General features: G+C 45.5%; 1 protein-coding gene across 4 annotated transcripts in view; it reads left to right on the top strand.

The window, feature by feature from the left end:
* The window catches only part of LOC8042698 (inositol 1,4,5-trisphosphate receptor type 1), a 76,810-nt gene that overhangs the window by 32,774 nt on the left and 19,747 nt on the right, over nucleotides 1-24,289 (top strand). For all 4 annotated transcript variants that reach the window (XM_040498684.1, XM_040223056.3, XM_040223055.3 and 1 more), the window contains exons 24-31: nucleotides 7,442-7,562; nucleotides 11,199-11,353; nucleotides 11,426-11,725; nucleotides 12,031-12,300; nucleotides 16,394-16,595; nucleotides 16,666-16,791; nucleotides 19,836-19,969; nucleotides 23,536-23,736. In XM_040498684.1, the coding sequence (XP_040354618.1) occupies nucleotides 7,442-7,562; nucleotides 11,199-11,353; nucleotides 11,426-11,725; nucleotides 12,031-12,300; nucleotides 16,394-16,595; nucleotides 16,666-16,791; nucleotides 19,836-19,969; nucleotides 23,536-23,736 (1,509 nt within the window). The remainder of the gene's footprint in view (nucleotides 1-7,441; nucleotides 7,563-11,198; nucleotides 11,354-11,425; nucleotides 11,726-12,030; nucleotides 12,301-16,393; nucleotides 16,596-16,665; nucleotides 16,792-19,835; nucleotides 19,970-23,535; nucleotides 23,737-24,289) is intronic.

Raw genomic sequence — 24,289 nt, 5'->3', positions numbered from 1 at the left:
GTAGTCGGCGATATGGGACTGCTGCGTTCTGTAATTAATGGCGCCGACCGTCATACTTTTCATCTCAGAATCACCGGCATTACTATCCACTCAGCTGCGGACGACATTCAGCGACTGTATAACTTCCCATAGAGCGGGTGCCCGAAGCGCTTCATCATTGTCATCAATCTCTGCCATCACACTCAGTGATTTTGCTCTCGAGGTCCGCATAGCAGGTTTACTCATTCTCTTCTATGTTTAAGTAGTCTGTAAAACTTACGCCGACCGACTCACCGTCACCATCCCAAATGCAGGAGCAAAGCTCCTCTCCCTCATCGTCAATCCCAGGGACATTACTGGAACTAGCATTGGCTGTATCCTGCTCCACAGCTGGTCGCATGTAAGCGATTTGGCTAGCGATGAGACAAGTGACGGCGGCCCGCTTTACTGTTGCTCGGTCAGTCGTGCGACGAGGCAAACCATATGAAAGCGACGGGAGTGAGCGACCAAGGCAATGAGCAACGCGACGGGCGACAGTGAGAAATCTTTGTAGCTTGTCGCTGGCTCTCACCGTCGCTCGTCTCGTCGCTCGCAAAATCACTTACATGCGGTTCAGTAATGGCCCGAACCACAGCCCCACAGCGGCTCGACGCCAAGATTACCCAGACACCAAGCCCAATAAAACAAAGGGACTACTAAGCACGTGGACCAGCAAACAGGAAATAGATCAGCAAAGACTCGCGCCATCTTTGTTTTTGCTGCTGAATCTGGATGCCAACTGGCGCCACCTAGCAACTAAAAATTGAATGTGGAAGACCAAATCGGCGAATTAACCGGGTAAGCACGCGCGGAGCGCTCAGATTATCCGGTCATTATTTCATGAGGAGCCACGGGACCGTGGAAGTTTTGCGAATTATCCGGGATTCCGAATAAACTGAGATAGAATAATTGAGGTTCTACTGTAATTAAAAGATCTCAAATGTGCATACCGAACTTGACTCAATAAGTAGGGTTCCGTGTTTTCGGATAAATTGGATAGAATCCAAAAGACTCTTGCCGGTAAAACTTTTTTCAATACGGGTTTGTCTGAAAAACTCGGAATTTCGACGTTACGATGGCGGAAGACAGCGAAAATGCTGGTATTCTACAAATTAGCTTGGTCATCCGACTCGTAGCACAGGGTCAATGGTTCTGAGTTGAGTTTTCTCCAATAGAGGACAACGGGTCATTGTAATTTTGGGACACGACAAAAGCCACTGTTCTAGTTTTCAATTTGGATTTTTTGGAGGAAGGCGAGGTTGTATTTTTATAACAATGCAAGCTATGATCGTAAGAGGTGGGGGCAGCTGAGGGTTCTTTCTCGCCACTCCACCCCATGCAGCTAGCTGCAGGGTGGAGTGGTGGAACGGTATGGAAAGAAAACAAGCTTTCCAGAGACTATGTCAAGGATTTCAGGGATTTTAAAGTATCGAAGTTTGTTAAAGCGACATTTGGCGACTTCAATTTTCCCAACGTCGATTGGTCTACTCTAAGTTCATCCTCCCAAGAAGCGCAGATGTTTGTCGATCTAACTCTTGATTTCAACCTTGTTCAGATGATAAATGAATTGACACGTGTAAACAATATTCTTGACCTTTGTCTGGCATCAGTCCCTGAGATAGTTAAGTCTGTCTCTGTCATCGACGGGTTTAGTGATCACAAGCTGATTCGTATGACTGTATCACTTGCACCTAGTAGGAATATTACTGGTTCCAAATTTATATTGGATTACAATAAGGCGGATTTCGATAAGATTAATGCTGGTCTTTTGGAGTTTTTTGAATCTTATGTTATGGGCTTTTCTTGTCGTACAGTTGGTGACAACTGGAGTCTTTTTAAAAATAAGCTACTCGAACTTACTACTACCTTTGTTCCACGTGTTCGCATTCGTACCAACAGCAATAAACCATGGTATAATAAAACTCTGAACATAATGAGTAACAAAAAGAAAAGACGGTTTAAGGTGGCAAAAAGTTATAATTCTGAAACAGCTTGGTCTAACTATAACGCCTGGGCCAAACTTTATATTAATAGTTTGCGTTTCTTTAAAGACAAATTTTACAGCTGCGACCTCCCAACAATATTAAAGAACAACCCAAAAAAGTTTTGGAAGCTTATTTCCCCTAACGAGCCATCCCGTTCAACACAGTTGACAAGCATCGACGGTAATATTATCCCCGATGCCGAATGCCCCTCGGTTTTTAATAATTTCTTTTCATCAACGTTTACGAATGAGGATATTTTGAACGTACCTTCCGTACCAGAGCTCAATTTTAGGTATATGGAGCCTATCCTCATAACACCATCAGGGATTGTAGACTTGATAGATAAACTTAAAATTTCCACCTCTGCTGGAGTCGACGCAATTAATTCAAAGATATTAAAAAATACTAAGGAAGTTGCAGGTGAAATATGCTGTCTATTATTCCAACAGTCATTATCCACCGGCTGCATCCCGCATGAGTGGAAAATTGGGAGGGTCGTTCCGATCTTCAAAGGCGGTGATCGTCATTCAGCGGAAAACTACCGTCCCATATCACTAACTAGTGTTGTATGTAAGTTGTTGGAACATATAATATTCTCTCATGTTGCATCACACCTTGAATCTAACAATTTCTTTTATAAATATCAGTATGGTTTCCGAAAAGGCTTCTCGTGTGATAGGCAACTGCTCGAATTCACTCATGACCTTCATGTTAATATGAACACTAACTCTCAAACCGATGCCGTATTTCTTGATTTCTCTAAAGCATTTGATCGCGTACCTCATTGTCGTTTAATATCTAAACTGTCCTCGCTCAATCTTGATTCTCTAACTCTCTCGTGGATTCGAAACTTTCTCTCTCTCCGTTCTCAGTTTACTGTCAATGGAGATTTTCGATCTGACATTTCTAACGTAACTTCGGGAGTCCCTCAAGGCACCGTCTTAGGGCCTCTTCTGTTTCTTATCTATATTACCGACCTTCCTAATTCGCTGTCCTCTAACATACGTTTGTTTGCAGATGACTGTGTGCTATACCGAAAAATTAATCATCCAAATGACCATCTAATCCTTCAGCGAGATCTCGACAATATTCATAATTGGTGTGACAAATGGTTAATGCCCCTAAACACGTCAAAATGCAAATTACTTAATTTTACTCGCAAAAAAACCCTTTCCTCATTCCCCTATTCTCTTGGTAACACGCCTGTTAGCGTTGCTTCTTCTTACAAATATCTGGGAGTTCACCTCACTTCTAACCTCTCATGGATCACCCACGTTAACAACGTAATTGCTAATGCTTCTCGAACCCTCGGATACATTAAGCGTAACCTCAAGGCAGCACATCCTCAACTCCGTAAACTAGCCTACGAAACTTACGTTCGCCCAAAACTTGATTATGCTTCACCAATCTGGAACCCCCATCCAGTCTACTTAACCAAACGTATTGAAGCCGTCCAAAATCGAGCGGCACGTTTTATAACATCGAGTTATTCGTATAACATAAGTGTTTCTACTCTAAAGGATCAGTGTTCTCTCCCTTTACTCGAAAACCGCCGTAAAATTGCTCTTCTGTGTCTCATCCATAAGCTCTACTATCACGATAATAATATACCTTTTCTTGAGCCTCCTAACAGATCTTCCCATCGAACCACTAATAGCAAAAGTTTCAAGCACCTAACCGGTAAAACTAATGCGTTTATTAACTCCGCTGTCCCGCAAGGCATCCGCGATTGGAACGACCTTCCCAACACCATAGTCGACATTAGTGACACCGGCCTGTTCCGTGAGGCGATTTCTACATTGTTTTCATAGTTGGCTACCTTATTTTTATATTTTATTATATATTTCTTATTTTGTTTATTCTTTTAATATTGTAATTTTTTTGTTGTTTGTCGAGTGCTTACATAGACGATATGTTGGTGATTTTTGACTTCATTTGTTTGTGTGGATTTTCCCTGCTATTTTTATAGCGTGTACAAATGTATAATTGATGTGTTTTTTTTTTGTTTGTTTTTTTCGCTTCGTGCGGTGTTCTGTATTTTTGATTTTATATTCCTTGCCCCCCCTTATGTAATGCCCATTGGGCCTTTAAGGGTTGAATAAATGAAATGAAAAAATTTGTTTTAAGTTTTGTTGTGGGACAGTTAGTATTACCAATGGCAAAGGTGGGAATGCCCAATTCATGTGAAGAAATGTCGTTCGACACTGGTAAGTTCTTTTAATTTAGGGCAGCTGTGTCCGGATAATATTTGTTTTTATATTGAATTTGGAAAAATGTGGCACACAGCAAAATTAAACTTTGAATTCTGGAGAATCGTGAATTTATCATATATATAAACTCTGATAGACTCCGAATCTTTCGTTAAAAGTAAACTGAAAAATACCCTTCGAATTTCACAAGCAATAAACTCAGAAAACACGGAACCTTATAGTTATAAGGTACCTTTTCAGTACAGTCAGGTGCTAACTTTGAGCGGATTTAATGCAGGGCTACTCAAACATGTATGTAGGAAGGCATAAATAGAAGGAGCTGAAACTTTCATGAAAAGCATTATCTAGTGGTGGCTCTTACCTTGTGAAATTTTAGGGTCTGTAAAAATTGGAATGTCCTTGAGATTTTAAACGGCACACTATGACACAGGCGACAGAGTTTCCTGAGATGGCACTTGTGGTGACATCTTATGATGGGTGCAGCACATACTTCATTGAAAGCAAACGACACAACATTCATTGTCTGCTTTCGATGGGAGGTGGCGCCATAGGTATGACTCTTGTGTGACTCTGTCATCTTCATCGGTGCCTGTCCTTGCAAATGATTGTAGATTTGCATTTTTTGCAGGATGCTTTGGAATTTCATAAAGTAAAATCTACCACTAAAATACACCTTTCATCAAAGTCGCTCTGTGTGCAGGTGGATATTTTTCTACTTCGTTCCACAGCTAGCCCCTCTTTTCATGCCACCCTATACATACAATTTTATTAAAGCTGTAGCTTTATAGGGCCAACCATCCTCAGAAGTTGCATAAGCACGAAATGCATAAGTTGGTCGGTCCATAACTGCTAAAGAATTTTGAAAAGAAAAAAGGCAACTGGTGCCAGGGATTGAAATTCGGTCACCGGCTACGAAGCCGAGTGCACTGCTGACTGAGCTATGGTCCCAGCACTCAGGAACGGGAGCAGCAGAAGTAGATGATGTGAGAAAGTGTGCAAAGCAGAGAGGGATGGAAAGGGCAAGAAAGAGAGGAGCAGAAACAGGTAGCATAAAAAGGGCGTGCAGAATGAGGAGGAGTGGAAAAGGCAGGAAAGCATGCCTCCCCTCCTTTGGTGACTTGAAAATTCACTGCAAAGACTTTGTATCCAGGTGGTGCTGAAGGGAAGCACACGCAGCATCACAAAGAGAGAATGGTGCTGCATAATTTGTTTCCATACAAAACCCTACCTTATGCACCCCCTGAACTACCGTAAAATACTGGGGGAGCGTCCATTGCACTCTCACTGAAAACTGGTTCAATCCAGACATGGGCGCTTGTGTGGTCAAATCGGGAACTTAACATTTAATTTGCAGAACTCTCAAGTTTGTAAAAGGTTAATAGTGGGTGCTTGAAGGAAATTGTTACTTTGCGGTATTTCACGGTAAGGGTACCACTCCCCCAGGCACTGAAAGACTAGGGGTCATTCTGCATTAAGCATCATCCAAATTAAGAGCACCACCCAGTCTATAAAGCTACCGCGCACGTTTGGCAGAAGGACAAAACATGCAGCCAATTTTTTTTTAATGCATTAGCATTAGTGCCTTGGTACATGCACTGATTTTGGACTGGTTTGGACTAACCAAAGTTCGCAACATTGCCACGGGATGGCGCCACAGCCGTGCTGGTTCTGAAAATTGGCCAGGAAACACCTTCTGCGAGTGCCGAAAGATAACAGGTGGGGTGCGGGTGCGTGCTTTGGATGCCCTTGGAAGCTCCTGCCGCTGGCTTTGGAGACTGGATGCATGCAAACTCCGGTACCGTTCTTCGACCTGCCACACTTCCCATGTCGTTCTTGATGCGCAGTCCTCTTACCATGTCACTGGGCCGTAAGCGCATGGTGTCGTCGTCCTTGTATGCACAACATGCGCGGCAATGTAAAGCTCAAGAGGACCGACAACACTGTTTGAGCGAAAACCGCCCCTATTCGGTAGCAGATTGGCTGATTGACCCTCCAAAGACAACAGTATGCGGACCGTGGCCGCGGTCGCTCTTCATGCACATGCTAAGTAAAGTGATCTGTTTGCACCAGGGAGAAGAGGGTAATTTGGATTCTTAGGCGAGTTGGTACTGAAACTGAGAACATGATAGCGCTTCAAGACAGGGACGAGGGTAAGAACAAGACGGCACAATGCGCTAACTTCAACTGTTTAATCCTCAGAAAAGCAAGGGTATAAATACTCTGCATCATCGCGCCATTGAACCAATCTCATGCCACGCCAATGCTCGCAAGAACTGTCTCTCTTTGTCGCCCAAATCGATCTACGCCACATTGACACATCGATCCCCATAGTTTTTTATCAGGTTTACCTCTATAATTTCTTTTACTGTCTTATCTTTATGTTTTCTAATAAAAAGAGACCGTTCTTGCGAGCATTGGCGTGGCATGGGATTTGTTAAATGGCGCGATGATGCAGAGTATTTATACCCTTGCTTCTCTGAGGATTAAACAGTCGAGGTTAGTGCATTGCATTGCCTCATTCTTACTCTCGTCCCTGTCTTGAAGCACTATCATGTTCTCAAAGGAGAAGAGGGGTTTCATGAATGTTCACCTCCATGAAAAGGTGCTGGGAGGCTGCAATCACCATGCTTTGTTATATATAACCGGTGCAAAATGCTAATGCATTTCTTTGAGAATCATTGTAGCGGCAGCAGCGATTTTTGCCTATCTAGCCACCAGGTCCGGCGAAAGAATGAAACATTTTAGTTTCAAGGAAACTTCATATCAAATGGCAGTTTCATAAAAAGACATTTAAAAGGATACTGATTCTTTTAAATCTAAGGCTTATACTAATGCACTTTTTGGCTGAAGTGTTGATGAAAAAGTTTTAGTTGTTCTTTCTGCAGTCTTATTATTCACTTTCATGACAAACTTCGTTGATTTTAGAAGTGTTTTGCAACTGCATTGCTTGCAGTGTTCAACAAGATGCATCTTGAGACGTTATGGACTGCAAGTTGGTGTTCTCGTGCTCTAGTGTAAAAACAGCGCTTTGTTTGCCCTATGTAAACACGAGCGCAACTGACAGGAATCTCTTCACAATTCATATGAAGGCTCGTGAGCATGTTCTATTCTCCTCTAATTGTTCTTGTCTTGCTTCCTGCTGCATGGAAATTCTAGGGTCAGGTAAGTGATCTACCAAAACGCTGAGCCCGGCGTGTCTTGTCTCACGGCACACGACCGTCTTTGCAGACACACCAGCCAGTATTTGTGAGGCTCCTGCAGGCGGCCTTTCGTTTGTCCACCTGCACCTGGCTGAACCTGCAGCAGCGGATGAACGTCGAAGGCTGCATCCGTACCCTGGCGGAAATCGGTAAATTGTCAGGGTGTCTATCAACCGGGAAAATCTTGAATTGTGAAGAAATTTCAATGCACCTGGGAAAGTTGGGGAATTATCAAAAAAAATTGTCAAGCAGTTGGCAAAGTCGCAAAAAATAACCACTGAGAGTGGCACCGTGATGCGCTGCGAAGCATAAGGACGCAACATGCAGTGGCACGGGTGGTGGTGAAAATGTCTTTACTGTTGCCTGAAACGTCACTAGGTGGCACTGAAGCCCCTCAATGAGCTTGCTCTTTTCCTACAAGCAGCATCAAATGCTCCAATGCACGAGATGCATACCTCATGCAGCCTTTGGAAGCAGACTGCGGCGATGCACTAGAATGAGTGGACTAGGAAGTGAATGGTGGCGGAGCACCCGCCCAGGCCACGTGCCTCGTGCATTTGCAGAACAACGGTTGACGGTACTTGTAAGAAACGGAACGTGTGAATTTTATCAAGGGGCCTTAGATGGCTGGAGCCACCCCCTGATTAACCCGATAAAGTGGAAACAGCCTCCGTAATTGTATTCTCTGGCAAGTAGGACACATATACCTATTGGTTTGTTGGACTTACATTAGTTTTGAACCTGTAAAACTATTTATGAATGCAAGGTGTGCTTGTTTTTCGTGTTTTCTGCAGTTGTTTTTTGATGTGAATCTATGTGAGAATCCTTTAACCCTTCACGTGCCACTTTTTTAAAAAAAAAAAGCATCCTAAAAATGTCATATATTTTTATGAAGAAGTTTCAGTCCTCTAGTACAGGGGTGGCCAAGCTGCGGCTCGCGAGCTGCATGCGGCTCTTCGCGTGTTAAAGTGCGGCTCACGGCTCCCTCCCCTATTCCACCCCGCCTCCTCCTACCCACCACTTCCCGCCTCCCTCCCGGACACGCGAGCACTTATCCAAAAAAAGAAATGGAAACGCGTTTTAGATCAAAAGACAGGTTGCGGTTTGGTAGTTCTGTGCTGCTGCTAAGTTACGTACAGTTGGACAGCTTTTGACTCGAATAGATTCAAAGTAGTTCCGAGTTTCGGTTACTGCTCTAAACAAAAGTTTAACCCGCCCCCTCCCCCCCTCCCCCGTCTTCCCCCCTCTCTGCGGCTCTTGGAATTTTTGTGGCTTTGCTTGCGGCTCTCAGGACGGGTCAGCCTGGCCACCCCTGCTCTAGTATAACAGATAAAATTTTAAAAGTTTATTACGCAAAAATGAGCAGTGGAAAAAAAAAAAAAGAAAAAAAAAAAAAGGCGCCAACTAAAATGAGTGTTGCCATTTGTGATCAGCGCCGCAAACTACGTGAATGAGCCTAGCTCGTCCGTGGTATTGAGGGCTACTGGAAAAACCACTGGACCAGCTGAGTTCATCCATGGCATTTTTAACCAAAAAGCGGCCGATGAGCTCAGCTCGTCCAAGGCACTTAAGGCGAGACACTGGTTCTAAAATGGACTATTTTATTTTTGCAGCTATACTAATGAAAATCACTGTGCATATGTGTTCCTTCTTCCTCACTTCAAATATGGAATCAGTTTCAAAATACCTCAATTAGTTTTCAAGTTATAAAAAATAGTGTTGCCTAATTTGGTTAATTTCTTACGGGTCGTTAAGGCCATTTCGAACAAAAATATTTTTTTTTATTGATGTAGATGCATAGCTAAAGGTCTGCCATGCATTATAAAGCTATTTATATTTTCACAAAATTACATTATAATACAAAAATGTACTAATTATGCTAATTATGACACTAATGAGGTCGCATTATTTATCATAAAATTTTCGTTGTCATTATAAACTGCAAAAAAATAGCTTTACTCCATAGTCCAGTCCTTTCTGAATAAAATGGTATAAAAAGTTTCAAAATGCTACGATAAAAACCTCATGAAAACCCCCGTAGGGCTAAGCACGTTGACAAAAAACATGAAGATGAGAAAATCAAAGTTAAAGTTTTGACATTGAACATAGAAAATTGTGTGAACAATGATAAATAATAATTGCCACCAAGGTGTAGTGTAAGTCTTCATGAACAACTTGACATAAAAGATGATGTAATCCATTTATGGGAACATTAGGAAAAAAATATGAAAGAAGTAAAGAACGAGTGAAATGTTGATAAAAATCACATTTTCCTGTTTCGACGCTGACTACAATAAATTATGTGAAAACCCTTATGCAATAATAGTTATCAAGATGTAGTGTAGTGCATTCTGAACAAATAATTTTAAAAATTGCAATAATTTGTTTTTGAGAAGATTGCAAAAATGGTGAAGAATTACTGATATAGGCTAAAAATTGCTTCTAAAGTGATGAGCCGACAACTTTGGACAACGGGAGAGGCGAGCAAGAGTTTCAAGCTCCAAACATAATTTTGTTTGGCCCTGAAAAGGGCCTTTGTTCCACATGACACTGGAAAAAGCCATTACAGCTGTCCTGGGCTGTAATCTCGTGATGCTCCTGGGCAACTCCGCTAAATTCAAAAGATTTCGGGATAATGAGTGATTTCACATTAAAAAGCTCTAGTAAAAGACACTACACCATTTGCTTCGCGAAAAATGGGATATATATTGTAAAATCTCATTTTAAACACGAGCAGAAATCGAACTGAAACTTTGGCTCCATCGAGCAACATTGGCCTCGGGTTGCCAACAACATGGCTATCGCGGGGTACATATGTCACGTTATTCTCTACACAACGACGGGCGGGATTGGCGTAGTGTGAGCCAGGTGCAAGTGTCATCTGCACCATACTCTTCATCACGTTTTGGTGTCTATGACATTAAATCCGCACACGATAGTGTCCGTAGTGTGAGCAAAACTCCGAGAGACAACAATCACAAACAGTGAGACGACGGCGCGGTCGTGATGCGGCAGATTGCGGTAACGGCCGGACGGCTCCCAAGAAGCGTGCTGAGCAGGCATGTTACGCCAATCACGTGGACACCGCTGAGCACCGAGAGGAAGCGTTACTGACCTCACCCGTTGCGCTCGCCCGGAGAAGTAAAAATAAGCAAAATGGGGCAATGGTGATGACGTTTAGCTCAACATTGGCTACGTCCACACCGTAGCCTTGACTGCGTTGTTGGTTGTGCCTGAATTCGCTCGCTCGAGTCAGCCGATTTCGGCAACTTGGCAAGTTGCAAAGTTTGCCGGACTGTTTAAGAAGCATTTAGACAGAACTAGGTCATAATATTTGACGTGTGGCCTTCCTTGGTGATACTGTCGAGACCGGTTATAACGAAGTTGGTTATAATGAAATAGCGGCTACAGTGAAGCGATCACGATTTCCCATACCTTTTTGCACTTCTTTATAACTGAAGTTGGTTATGATGAAATAGCGGATATAGCGACGTGATTTCCGATTCCTGTTGACTTCATTATAGCTGGTCTCGACAGTACTGAAGAGGACTGCATTGTTTTTCAAAAACAAAAATAAAGCAGAGTTGCCCTTTAACCTAAGCAATACCAATCCAGAATCATTTCCAGAGTCTCCTTTTTTAATGGTCATGGGATTTAATTGAACTAGTCGGGGATAGAACTTGCAGCAGTCAGAAAATTCAAGAGAAGTAATTTGCTAGACACCCTGGTCGTGTCCTCGCGGCTTTTCCGCCTTCAGAACCGTAATCATCTGTTTGTCGTTGCAGCGAAGACCCGCGGCATCGCCATCCCCGTCGACCTGGAGACCCAAGTGGGCAACATGTTCGACAAGAGTGCCCTCATCAGCAAGCACACCCGGGCCTGGCTGTCGTCGGCCAGGGCCCCCAAGCGGGAGGCGGAGCCAACCCCGCCCCGCCTCAGCGTGAGTGATTGTGCCAAAAGAGCGGAAGGCTTCGCACAAGCCCCTCCCACCGACCGCGCTGGCACCCCACAGGAGCCGCGGGCGCACCCTGGGGACCGCACGGTCATTGAGGTGCTCCAGGAGCTGGTATTACTGCTGGAGGAACAGCTGCGCCCCCTGGTGCAGAGCGAGCTGTCGGTGCTGGTGGACGTGCTGCACCAGCCCCAGCTGCTCTTCCCGTCACGGCCGCAGGCCCAGGCCAAGTGCGCCTCCTTTGTCTCCAAGCTGGTCCAGCACACCCAGCGGCTGCTGCAGGAGCGCGAAGAGGGGCTCTGCGTGCGTGTGCTCCAGACCCTGCGGCAGATGATGTCGGACTGCGAGCACAGCGAGAAGGTGAGGCCACCCTCTCCCTCTTTGTCCTGCCCCTCTGTGTGTGCGCGGCCGCTCTGGCCCGCCCGCTTGTTTGCCGTCGCTTTGGTTTCGGTTCTTCTTTTCTCTCTCTCTCATGCTGCACTAACCACCTCAGCTCTCTGTTCTCCTGTGCTGCCGCTGCGACCTGCGGACCTCCAGGTTGACGTCAACCTGCTCACTCAAAGAGAGCTCTCTGACCTGGCTCGGGTGAGGAATGCCGCCCCCTCCCCCCCGCCGTGCCTGGGGGACCCCCAATGCCCACCAGGCCCCCTCATGTCTGCCTGCAGGGGGAGGCCCTGCGGCAGAGCCTGCTGGTGCGCTACCTGGGGCGGCAGCCCCCAACCAAGCGGGGGGGCTCCTCGGGCCCCGAAGTGGCCCCGGGGGTTTTCCCTCCGAGGCCCCATAGCCCCCTGATGGAGGTGCAGTGCCAGCTGGACCGAGAGGGTGCCTCAGACCTTGTGGTGGACCTCATCATGATGAGTCCCAACCTGTCCATCTTCCTCGAGAGTGTCGAACTGGGCATCGCCCTGCTGCGGGGCGGAAACCCCGTCATACAGGTGCGCACTAAGGAGCGGGTTTCCTCCTTTTGCGGCGATCGCTGTTACGGGGACTTCCTAGCTGAATTTGTGACGTCGGCAATGTGCCAGGCAGAGCACTCCATTCCACGTGCGCTTGCGCGTGCACTGCCCCGTGACGACGAAAAAAATCCCGACACGGGGCGTTTTTTCATGCGCTGTGTCGGCGTTGGCGCGCGTCGCACGAGGCCACCCACAATGATGCGATGTGTGGGCCGATGCCGGAATTTCGCCTGGGCAGATACCGGCACAGAGTGATGTGCACCGACGCGAGGTGACATTGACGCGGACGAAGCGTGTGAAAACGTCCCGTGTGGTTGGGTTTTTAAGCGTGCACACTTGGCTCTTGCCCGGCAGCAGTGTCTTCTACTTCTTAGGTTTGCGGAGGATGCCGCTACATGTTCCTGACCGTAGAACTCGATGAGCTTGTACTCTTAGATATAAGGCAACCCAAAACTCGTCTTAATGATACATTGGTATCTTTTACACTGATCGTAGCAGCAATGAGAGTTATTGTTATCAAAGGATGTTGGAAGTTGGTCGTTTTGACTTTGACCCATCAACGACCAGCTCCAGCGATTTAAATGTCGTCGTCACGGATGATCTCACTGTCGTCCGCGACGATCTCGGCATTTGGAAATTCTTTTTTTACTTCACAAATACTGAATTCCCAAGTTTAAAATTTTGAGGGTGATGTCCGGGTATAGTTTTCACTCGTTTCACATAATAAAGAAAATATATGATTTTGATGCGTCAGTTCCCCTTTGGGGGGACACCACCCAGAAAAAACAATTTCGGCAAAAAAAGTTGATTTTAAAAAATGTCATACCATTTACATCCACCTACACCTAGAGAGTATTCCCAGAAAGTTTCATTAGTTTACACTGCATAGTTAATTTTTATAAATTATTTTCGGTCCTCCGATGCTAAAGAAAAGGCAAGGGTTGGAACACTTTGAACACATTTTTCTCCGTTCCACTTTTTGGCATAAATTTCACTTTAGGAAAACTATCGTTTTGTTATTACATAACTTGGATTTGTTTTTATGAGTTCTTCTAGAGTGACATTTAAAGGGAAAGATCGCTATGAGCTTGTATTTTTTATTTTTGTAATATTTTCATGCTCAGGAATGAAAATTTTGGACAAAGAATGGAAATCTAAAAAACAGTATTTGAGTGTATGTGCCTTTTTTGTTATGAAAGATGGTATAATATAGAAATATAGCTCCATAGCTATCTGCTCTGAACTGTCCTAAAGCAATATAACACATAAAAATGACAAAATTTATAAGTATTTTCAAAACGATAGTATTCCTATGCAGACACACCCACTTTCATCTTTAAACATTTGCAATTTTTGTTGTACTTCACCCAGGTTAACAAAATTTGGCAGAAATGTTCTCAACATCAACAGAAACAAGCCCTGTAAATGTCATTTAAATCAGACAAGTGGTTCAAAAATTCACTTTTTTGGGTAGTGTCCCCTCTTAAAGGACACATGCAAAGGAAAAAAAAAACATTTTTTTAAACAGCTTAGATGGAAAAAAGATGTCATAAAACAATATTACAACGAAGAAAAAAAATTTTTAGAGCTATATTTACGGTGCTATACGAATTTGTAGTTGGCGCCCGCCGGCGCCGCAGAAAAGTGGCCCTTATTTATCACGTGACTGGCCCTTATTTATCACGTGGCGCTTGCGCTCTTTCGGAAGCTTCGTTTGGCGTCTAAAAGTAACTTATTCATCTTTGTTTGAAGTATAACAAGAAAGTAAGATTAATAGGTAACTTTTAGAGCCCAAAGGAAACTCCTGAAAAAGCGCGAGCAGACGTGATAGACCTGTGCACTGGTCAGACGACGGCGGCGGCGCCCCGAAGCAGACAAACTTGTGCGGCGGCAGCGACGGCGGCGTGGAGAAACGCGTTGAAGCGGCGTTTGCACAACGCTCAGCGTGCGGCGGCGCGTGACTTTGCGGCGGTGGCGACGCAGCGCAGCGGCGCACGGGCCTACCACGTGACCAGCGGCGGCTCTCGCGGGCGGCAACTACAAATTCGTATAGCGCCGTAAATATAGCTCTAAAAATTGTTTTTCTTCGTTGTAAAATCATTTTATGACATTCTTTTTCCATCTACGCTGTTTAAAAAAAAATGTTTTTTTCCTTTGCATGTGTCCTTTAGTCCCTTTTTGAGCCGTGAGGTTGTTCGTAGGCATGCATGTTAGTGGTGGGTTTTCTTTGCATTTGTGTGTAGTTTCGTTCATAAACACGCCTCAGGAAGGAACAATCAATGTTGCACAGTGTTTTGTGCCCAAAATTTGTTGGTGTAATTTGAAAGCTCCATCAGGACTGTTTGTTAAAGATAAGGCTAGTGTTTAGTGTAAGCTCTTGCAAATTAAATTCTTGGATTGTTTTTTGACAAACATGCTGAACAACGTTTGCCCTCATGGACATTCAGATCACTTTGTTTCTACTGTGTGGTGCATTTCACATTGCACAGCTTGTTTTCTATTCTTCATAATTTGGCTTTCTACTCTAGCAAAAATTTCTGGGGTATTTTGTAAACGAGGCATTAGTTTACAGATTAAAAATGTGCTTCAACAATGTTAGTTTGTCATGTTTTGTTCGTTGCTTGCACCTTCGATCCAAATTTTAAAACATTTGGTGGTACCAGCTTGCCAGCCTTGTCCTTAGGTCTCTACGCCTGAGGCATTTATACCACTTACCTGCGTGCACTCGGCAAGCTAGCAAAGGCTATAAAAAAGTTTGTGTGACCAGTCATGGGCACGAACTTGAAAACACTTTAATCTTAGAAAACAATTTTGTGGAAAGCTACCGGTAAAGACAGGTTGTGTGTTTAATGAATGAGTGCCGAACACGAGGTGCTGCACATTATTGGGACTCAAACACGGTTGGAGGCAAGCACGATCACACCTCCATCCTAGGCGTAACTCCGTGGGTAGTCAGTTTTGTCCCATTCTTGACAACAGAAAAATTAGAATTTGCGCGAGTTTGTTTTCGCGCACAACGTCGATTACCTAGCTTTCTCGAACAAGCGAAGACTCGCTTACCGTCCCTTACTGCCAGCTCGGCAAACTTTGACAATCAATTCTCTACTCCTACTGCCGGTCCTTTGGAAAGCTGTGACATTCAACACCCTTGCGTCTGGTGCTGTCGTTGCTGCAGCCAGGGACGCAGCATGTGAAACCCGCCATGACAGCGGATCAAAAGAATAACAATCCGATGGAACGACACCATTCGTGCGAGGCTGGCTGTCAGCCAAATCTCCACCGCGTCTCTGCCCGCGACTGCACCAGCCCTGCCACGCAGAGACTTAAGGTCCCGCAATTGCTTTGCAAAAGCAGCGGCGTAGCAAAACTTGCTGGTGAGATCGGTCTTAGACCCTTTGCAAAACGTACTGTGCCACAATGGCAGGAAATTTTGGGAACCCTCGGTACAGATCACGCGCTTTCTCGTTGTGCCTCCGTGACTGTGCGTGCGTCCAAGCAGCTACCGCCAGCAGCCGTTGCAGCCATCTGCCATCCCGCCCATCCGCCGAGTCTTATGTCGTTGGGGGCGTACCGTATCTGTGGCAGCGTGAAGGCATCGTGACAGGTGAACTTATTGCAATACGTTATTCATTGTAACTTACCTTAACGTATTGAAGTGGGTTTGAATCCATTTAGTGTGCACCGCAACCGTGGCAGGTTTCGACCAGGTTCGACAAAGCGTTGGTGCAGCAGATGACAGAGCCGGTCCAAAGGAGAGGGATGAGAAAGGAGCAGCCATTGGCTCGTTGCTCGCCCAACTCGGCTGCTCAAAAGTTGTTGCCGTGGTAACCTGCACCTGCTCGTGTATGCCATGTGGTCGTGTGGTAGCGGGAGGAGGGGCATACCGAGGATTCCCATTATTCGTCGTGCGGCGCGTGTGGGCTTTTGGGATTTTTGCAACGGGTCTATTGCCACAATCCTAATCCAGATTTCTGTGCACGACCAGCATTTTACAAACTTTGCTGTAGTTTTGAGGATGCATGCGCATTGAAAGCATTCATTTCCAATGCCTCTTCTTGACCGGCCTTTGCAGAGGTCGATCCATGCCAAGCTGACTTCAGGCAGCAATGCCGAGAAGTTCTTCAGGGTCTTCTATGAGAAGCTGAAGGCGGCCCAGCAGGAGATAAAGTCGACGGTGACGGTCAGCACCTCGGACATGGCCGCCCGAGCGACCTCCGAGGAGAAGGACCTGGGCCGCAAGGACACCCTGCGAGAGAACCGCGGTCGGCCCAGGGGTGCGTCGGGCAGTTCGCCGTGGGGCAGGGGGGACTCGGGATTTAAGAGATGGTTCTTTCTCCTGTGCAGGCAGCAAGGGCTGTCTTCTGGTGTCGGAAGAACTGCGGGCACAACTGGAGGATGCGGCCCAGGTGACGGGCAAAGCATACGCCCATGTGCGTTCTACCGTTGGGGGGCTGAGCAGCGATCCGGCGAGTGAGTTGATCATCTGGCACCCACAATGGTCGACAGCCTCGAATCGCTCGTGTGTGGTGCTCGTGGTGTCGGCTTACATGCCAATTGCCCGTGGGCGCTGCTGTTTTACTGCCTAGGGCAATACAAGCACCGTTAGTTGCAGCTCCTGAAGGGAAATTTTCCCAAGGTTTTTATGTGGTGTTAGAGCAGTGGTGATATCAGTTTGCTTTGTTGAGGGCCGTTTAATTTAGAAAGCGGGATGGTCGAAAATGCACCTCCTGCGTTTTTTTGGGTAAAAGTTGGCAATGATTAGAAACAGTGATAAGCATCAGTATAGCTACAGAGTGACAGTAATTAAGTGTCATGTTTTCAGTAAGTACCGATAAACCCCAATAAATGACCCTCGAGCCGGTTTTATCAAATTGTGTGAAAATTGAAAGCTGGAATTGGAACTGTCCTAGAATAAAAAATTAGGGGTGTGCGAAGACTCGGATATACAAACTCAAACCGAATTCCCAGTATTTGGTCACTTGAATATTCGATATGTTCGGCCAAAGATGCGCGGTCGGCACAGAGCTGACGAAAGAGACGTTTTTTTCTACTGATGTTAGCACGTTGATGTTAGAGAGATCATGCGAGAAACACCTCTTGGTCCTACCATTCCACAAAAATTTAACGCACAGGTTAGAAAAAAGAAAAGTTACGAAAGCCACAAGCTTTGTAGCACAATAATTTAATCACAATCGTAACACAATCAAACCTTGAATCACAACCGAAACATCTCGTTTGCGCCGCTTTTCTAGTTATTTTCACGAGTAAAGCCCATCGTTTCAAACTGAAGTGTCGATGTACAACACACTAGCCACACAAACAGAAATCGGCGACTGCAAGATCACAAAAATAAAACCACGTTAACCATGCCAACGAAACCTGCCGCGTTGTCGTCATCGTTTTGGAACTGAAAGCCGCAAGTTTGAAAACGGAAAGGAAAAGTAGTGTGCCTAGATTTGAGAGGGTTTCCAACCGTTCGATAGCTGTGTTTGAAATATGAACTGTGAGAAGGTGACGAAAAGACAAAAGCGTCGATCGGGCAGGTGTCGTTGCTCTTCCGTTTGCTCGCCTTCTTTCTGTGCGACAACACAACACACGCGCACTGACGTCTAATCTGCGTAGGAGCAGTCTCCATGGTTTCAGTTTCGCTTGCTCTCTTTTTTAAATCTAGGCTCTCTAAAACGGGATAGATGGCCAGAGGAATGGATGCATAGTGGCTGTTGGACGGTGGCTCGTGCCACCTAACCACGTGTATTTTCTTCTGATTAGTATACTGTTTAGGCCTGTTCTACTCAGATTTAGCACCTATCTGTTTGCTTATATAAAATAAACTCCCACATGCCTTTTTTCACCCTTAAAATTGGGACTAAATATTGCAAAATACTCCTTTTCTATAATATACAGATATAAAAAAAAAAGAAAAGAAAAGGGCATGTCGCATTGTAAAATTGTGCTTTAAAAAAAAAAAAGCTTGCGTGGCTGTATTTTTGGTTTTTTTGAGACGCTTAGGATAGATAAATTATGTTTGCCCCATAAAATTAAATCTTTAGTGCTCCACGTCCATCAGCAGCTGCTTTTTTTTCTTTGTTTTGCACCAGAACTTGTATACATTTGAGCCTTTGTTCCATATGAGATGCATATTCTGCACCAAGCGCATACTCTGCACATATAATATTCTCATTCACAGCACACTTTGAAAAATCCCTACAGATATAATCACTATTCGATATTCGATTCAGTACTGTCGAGACCGGTTATAACGAAGTAGGTTATAACGAAATAGCGGCTACAGCGAAGCGATCACGATTTCCCATTCCCTTTTGCCTTCTCTATAACCGAAGTCGGTTATAACGAAATAGCGGATATGGCAAAGTGATTTCTGATTCCCGTTGACTTCGTTATAACCGGTCTCGACAGTATTCGGCTTTTCTTTCTTAATTCGATTCGGCGTTTGATTCAATACCTACTATGCAGTATTCGCATACCCCTATAAAAAATATCTCCTAGCTTCACACAAAAAATAACCTCTGTCTACAGTTTTATTTTGCGGTCACCGGAAATACAGTCCACATCGAGCTGTCGGCAGGGCTGCTTGTTTCTTTGGGCACTACGCCCCTTATCTCTATTCCATCTCTTATCAATACCGGGTCATTCTCCCAAGTATACAGGGTGGGGGAGGGGGAGGGGGTGTATACATACGGACATCAGTGGTCCCGAGTGGCCCACATTGCTGGTGACGCTTTATTATACAGAAAGAAGCAGCAAACCATACCGAAAGATCTGTACCTAGTTGTTTCCTAGCTTCATTTTGTGCGAAAATAACGGTGCCACGTCTTGTATAAAAGAAACAAAAAAGGCTCGAGGTACACCTAAGCACTTCTCGTAAGTTGTGAATGCGAAAGCATGCACGCCACTCTTCCGCTCTCTTCTTTCGTCTGCGGTACACTTGCGTCAACAATCGAGCCCGCGCGCCGTCCTCGACATGCTGACCTTTGGTGTGGAGCGGTGGAACCGCTGCCTCGCGGACACGCAGCGCCATGGGGTGGTGGTCGTTGAAACTGATGCGCAGCGGCCAGTAGGAGCCTCATCGACGCGCGCCAGCCAATGGGACCGAAGTAGAAATTCATCAGCTTTACTCTGCTCTTTTCGGATCGGGGAAACTACCTAGGTGTTGTTGTCTAGGCTCTTTGCGTGGTTTCATAGTTGCAGCTGACTTCGCTTGGAGAAAGGATTTAAGGTGCTGTTTGGTGCGGCTTCAAAGCTGATGATGTCGGCTCGCTCCATGGGACAGTTAATGCTTTCGCATTAATAAAGCTGGCAAGCACACTAACAACTTCACTACTTGTGGCAAGACGTCAAACCCATTGTCTGGTTTCTTTCTTGGCTTTTTTGTTACTCTCCTTTTTCTCTCAGGATCACCGATGTCGGCGCTTACAATGTGTCGCGCTCTGCTCCTGTCTTCACCCTCCCCCCCCCCGCTTTGGAGTGACCTGTAAACACCCTTATCGCCGAAGGTGGCAGCCCCGTGTCACCGAGCGAGGAGGGAGAGAAGCCCCAGGAGCCCCGGCTGGCCGCCGAGGTCCTGGTGATGCTGCCTGTGCTGCGCTTCCTGCAGCTGCTCTGCGAGAACCACAACCGAAGCCTGCAGGTGCGAGCGCCAGAAAAAAGTTCGCACTGTGAATGGCTTGCTCTGGAGACGAGTTGGTCACCATCGTTGTTGCCAGGGGCAGATTTATGGGCCAGGCTTGGGGCTAGGTGGTAGGCATTTGGCTGGTGGAGGAGTGCTGAGGTATGACGTTACGGCCAAGACTTTGCCCGGGTCGAATTTGTTGTCCCAATATTTGCTATGTCACCAAGAACTAAACGTTTGGCTGGTGTATATCAATTTTTTAATTAAAAAAAAGTTGACCTTGGGGGCTTGGGGGTGGGGAGGGGGCGTTTGTCGCTAGGCTACCTACGCAATGGTGACGCAGCTTGCGGTGAAAGACATCCGCACGGTGGAAGAAAAGAGGTATCGGAATGGCACTGCCTCGGGGGGAGCCAGGGTGCAGAATGCACTGCCTTGCATTTCTGACAAACGCTGTGGGATGGTGCAACACGTCTGGGGTAGTGGGAAGCCAACGAAAACCACTCGAGGATCCACCCTTGCTTGTGCACACGCTTACAAGGCCACGCACGCCTGCGGAGAGGCCCCTTAACCGGCAGTGCCCCAGCCGGGAGATGTGCGAAGCCTGAGCAAGCTTTTGCTGCCTTGTCTAACCTTGTTCAGACAAGGTTCGCTCTCTTCTTCCATTGCGGACCTTCACCTCAAACAATTTGCGTTAAACAAGCATATTAATAGAATGATTCCCAAAAACCACTTTGTTTCTCGAAATTTGTTGTGTATCTTTCATACCCCTTCTCTGTCCAGCACCTGATTGTTTCACTCTTGCTTGCCTTGTGACTGTTAATCAGCGAGCGAGGTCTCCTTTCGAGCTTGGATTTTGACCAACAGGTGCCAGTTACGTGGTAGGCTCGCGATAATTCAAGCTCGAATATTTTATACTTATTGTTAATTCAAACAAATCTTAAAAGTTTGGTTGTCCTGCTATGTTTGTGATGTATTTATAAGCCGCTCAATTCGAATGGCGTTTTCGTGTAATTCATAATTTTTGTTCTCGTGGCCTCGTTGAGTGCGCTTCTTTCAGAGCACGAGTGCACTGCAGAGAAGCAACTCCCGCAAAGCTCGCTTTCGCAGGTGTTGCTTCTCTGCAATGCACTGGTGCCTGGTAAAAATTGTGCTCAACGGGGCTAATGGTCCACAATAGACAACTTTTTTTGCCTGAAGAACAAACTTAATTTTTTAGGGGCAAAGCTCCTTAGGGTCTAGCCTTGTCCGGCGTCCGTGCTCACATCGATTGCCATGCAATCTGTCTTCTTAAAAAAAGAAAAAATATTTGCGCAGTCGACAGGATTCGAACCTGTGCGGGGAGACCCAATGGATTTCTAGTCCATCGCCTTAACCACTCAGCCATGACTGCGGGACGAGTAGGGGGCTCTGAGATATGGTAGTAACTCAAGAGCTGGGGATGTCATGGATGAAACGTTGCATGTAGCTGCTCAACATCTATACAGGAGAGGGCGCTGTGGTCAAATGCGTATATAATCGCGTTAAACTTTGCATGCATTGGCTAATGGAGTCGAAACGCAACCCGGAACTCAACACTACCTATGAGCAATAAAAATTTTTAAAAAATCAGCACCATTAGCACTACCTATGAACAAAATCAGTAACATCTGCACCACCAGAGCTTCGCCCCAATCAACATCATTCACCACGCGGAAATGCAGTAATTTTTTTTTAGCTTTCTCCCCTTTTGAATTGCTTCTCTTCGCTCAATTTTGTTTGCAACTTGAGCTTTTGGAATCTTTCTTTCCTACTTTTTTTCGCGGGGGGGAGGGGGGGGGGGGGAGACAGGCTAGAAGACGTTTGCTTGTGCGTTTTTGGAAGCCTTCCCGGGGGAAAGAGTTTGATATAGCCAATATGTTGTTCGTTATAAAAGGTATTTTTTACATGCATTTTTATTTAAAGTTTTCGTGAGTTCGATATTGACAATAATTTGCTGTAAGTGGGTTCATTCTAAACGGGTTTCACTGTAGTATACTCCGTTTAACAATAAAGGCCCGTTCACACTCTTGCGACCGAGTACGACTGAGAGAGACGAGATCTCTTAAAACTTGTTAGAAATGTTTTTAGAATGAGGGAACACACTGGCATTGTGGCGCCATCTATGCAGTGACCCTGGAACTGCATTTCACAAGAGCGAAGGTTTTGCGGGATTTCCGAGGTCAAATGTGCGTAATACCCATAGAAAGGCTTGTTTATAACATTGACAAAAGTTTTTCAAGCCAAGAAAGAAAGGATAATGTGCGAGAAATAAAAAAAAAATATGCCGGACCGCCGAGTTTACACTGCTTCCCAATAGATGGCGCCAGTGTGTTTTCTGGCTTAAAAAGTTTTAAGGAACCCAGGTTTAAGAGGTCGCAAGAGTGTGAACGGGCTTTAACTTGGCGAACTGTGGAGGCTACAGCCCTGCAACCCAATAAGAGCATTGGTGCGAGGCATGTGTCACCTGTCCCAGGAGCGTTTGTGTCACTGCGCCAAGTGCGAGGCCCAGAAGAATCGACTGTCATCTGCTAGCCAAGAGTCATCTGCTGTGAAACCCACCAACTTTGGATGAACGTCCACTACCGCAACATTGCCGTCCATTAACTGGCAGTCTCTTCTGGAACAGTTCATGAGACAACCATACAATCAATTTACCTACAAATCTGTGGCAGATGCTAGTGCTGGGGCACCTTTTTGAGCGGAAGCGGTCGATTACAAGGCTGTGATCGTTCAAGCATCATTCAAAAGCCACGTTGTTCTCGGAAAAGGGTTGATCCAAACTAAGTATAGTTGAAAAGTAACATGCCTTCATCTTTCTTCTGTGTCGTGTTGATAGAGATGCAATTGTGGAACTTCAATTGCTGTGAAAAGAAAAAAAAGCCTAGAACTGACTTTTGTTGCAGACGGCACTGCTGTTGTGGCAGTAACGAGGCCTCCGTGGCCTCGACCATGGAGTGTTGTCACGTGCCTTGCTCCGACGCTCTTATTGGGTCGCGGGGGCTGCAGCCTCCACAGTTTGTCAAGTTACCGCGAAACGGAGTATGGGCCTGTGTAGAGGAAATCATAGGATATCTTCTTTGTGTGTGTAGCCGTCCATATAACAAATCATAGTTTTTTTTTATTTTGCATCATATTTAGATGAATTTCTGGTAATTCAAACTTGCAATAATTAAAAAAATTCGTGGCTTCCTAGAGGTTGAATTAATGAAAGTTTACTGTACTCTTCAGTTACAAGGCTACCACTCTGCTTATCAAAAATGCAACAAACAACATTTTTTTTTTTTTTTTTTTTTTCGCGGAGCTGTTAAGGGCTAGTTTGCTTAGTTTCATGTCCGTGGACAAATAAATCTTGACACAACCCTCTGGAGAGCTACCGCCATCTATGAGCGATGGCGGGTACCAGACACTCGGCTTGCCAGTTGTCTGGTTGCCGCCGTCACTCATAGAGGGTGGCACATAGTATAGCTCCGCTGCTCTTCCTTCTTGACCAGAGTGGAAAGGCTGAAAGTTTTTGTTAAAAGACCTGAGGATGTTGTCTAAATAGTTCGCTTGTTCCCCTCCAACAGGACTTCCTGCGGAACCAGTGCAATAAGAACAACTACAACTTGGTGTCCGAAACGCTGCTGTTCCTGGACTGCCTCTGTGGAAGTACCACGGGTGGCCTGGGCCTACTGGGTCTGTACATAAACGAGCACAACGTCGACCTTGTGAACCAGACGTTGGAAACCCTGACGGAATACTGCCAAGGACCCTGCCATGAGAACCAGGTATAGAAAGATTCTTTCACAAGCCCTTTAATTTTGTTTTTATTTGAGAAATGGGCTCTCGGCTTGGGCTTTTCTCATTATGCCAAGCATTGCCGTTCCCAAAGGGTATGTCTCGGATGACGCGTTTGCAGAAATTGTCTCGGCCATGGGTTTGGGAGTTAAATTGGTTTGCCAGCATTTTAGCGCGGTCATCTTCAAAGGCATTTAGAAAAGGCATCATTTGAAGGGTCCCAAACCTGTGTGGTTCAGTGTGGTAAAAATAATGGTGAAGTGATGGGTAAATGTTCAATATTGCGAAAAATCCAAGATGAGGAAACAAAAAATACGAAAAGCTTTCACCTTTTGTTCGTTTTGCACATTTCTTGGTTCCTCACTCTCAATTTTTTGCAATGTGAATGGTTTGGCAGTTTGTAAGTGTACAGTCATCTCGAATGGAAGTGCTGGTGTGCAAGTGGCCACAAGTTATTTATTGCTCGGTAAGTTTCCAGCACTTACTGGCCACCCACAGAGCGTCAGTTGGATGCCGCTGAGGTGAGAGATTTGAGGCTGCTCC

Source organism: Ixodes scapularis, unplaced genomic scaffold, assembly GCF_016920785.2.
Source record: "Ixodes scapularis isolate PalLabHiFi unplaced genomic scaffold, ASM1692078v2 PGA_scaffold2__306_contigs__length_199485367, whole genome shotgun sequence".
Classification (NCBI taxonomy): Eukaryota; Metazoa; Arthropoda; class Arachnida; order Ixodida; family Ixodidae; genus Ixodes; species Ixodes scapularis.
Note: the sequence above shows the minus strand (reverse complement) of the source record. Positions and strands in the feature narration are given on the sequence as shown.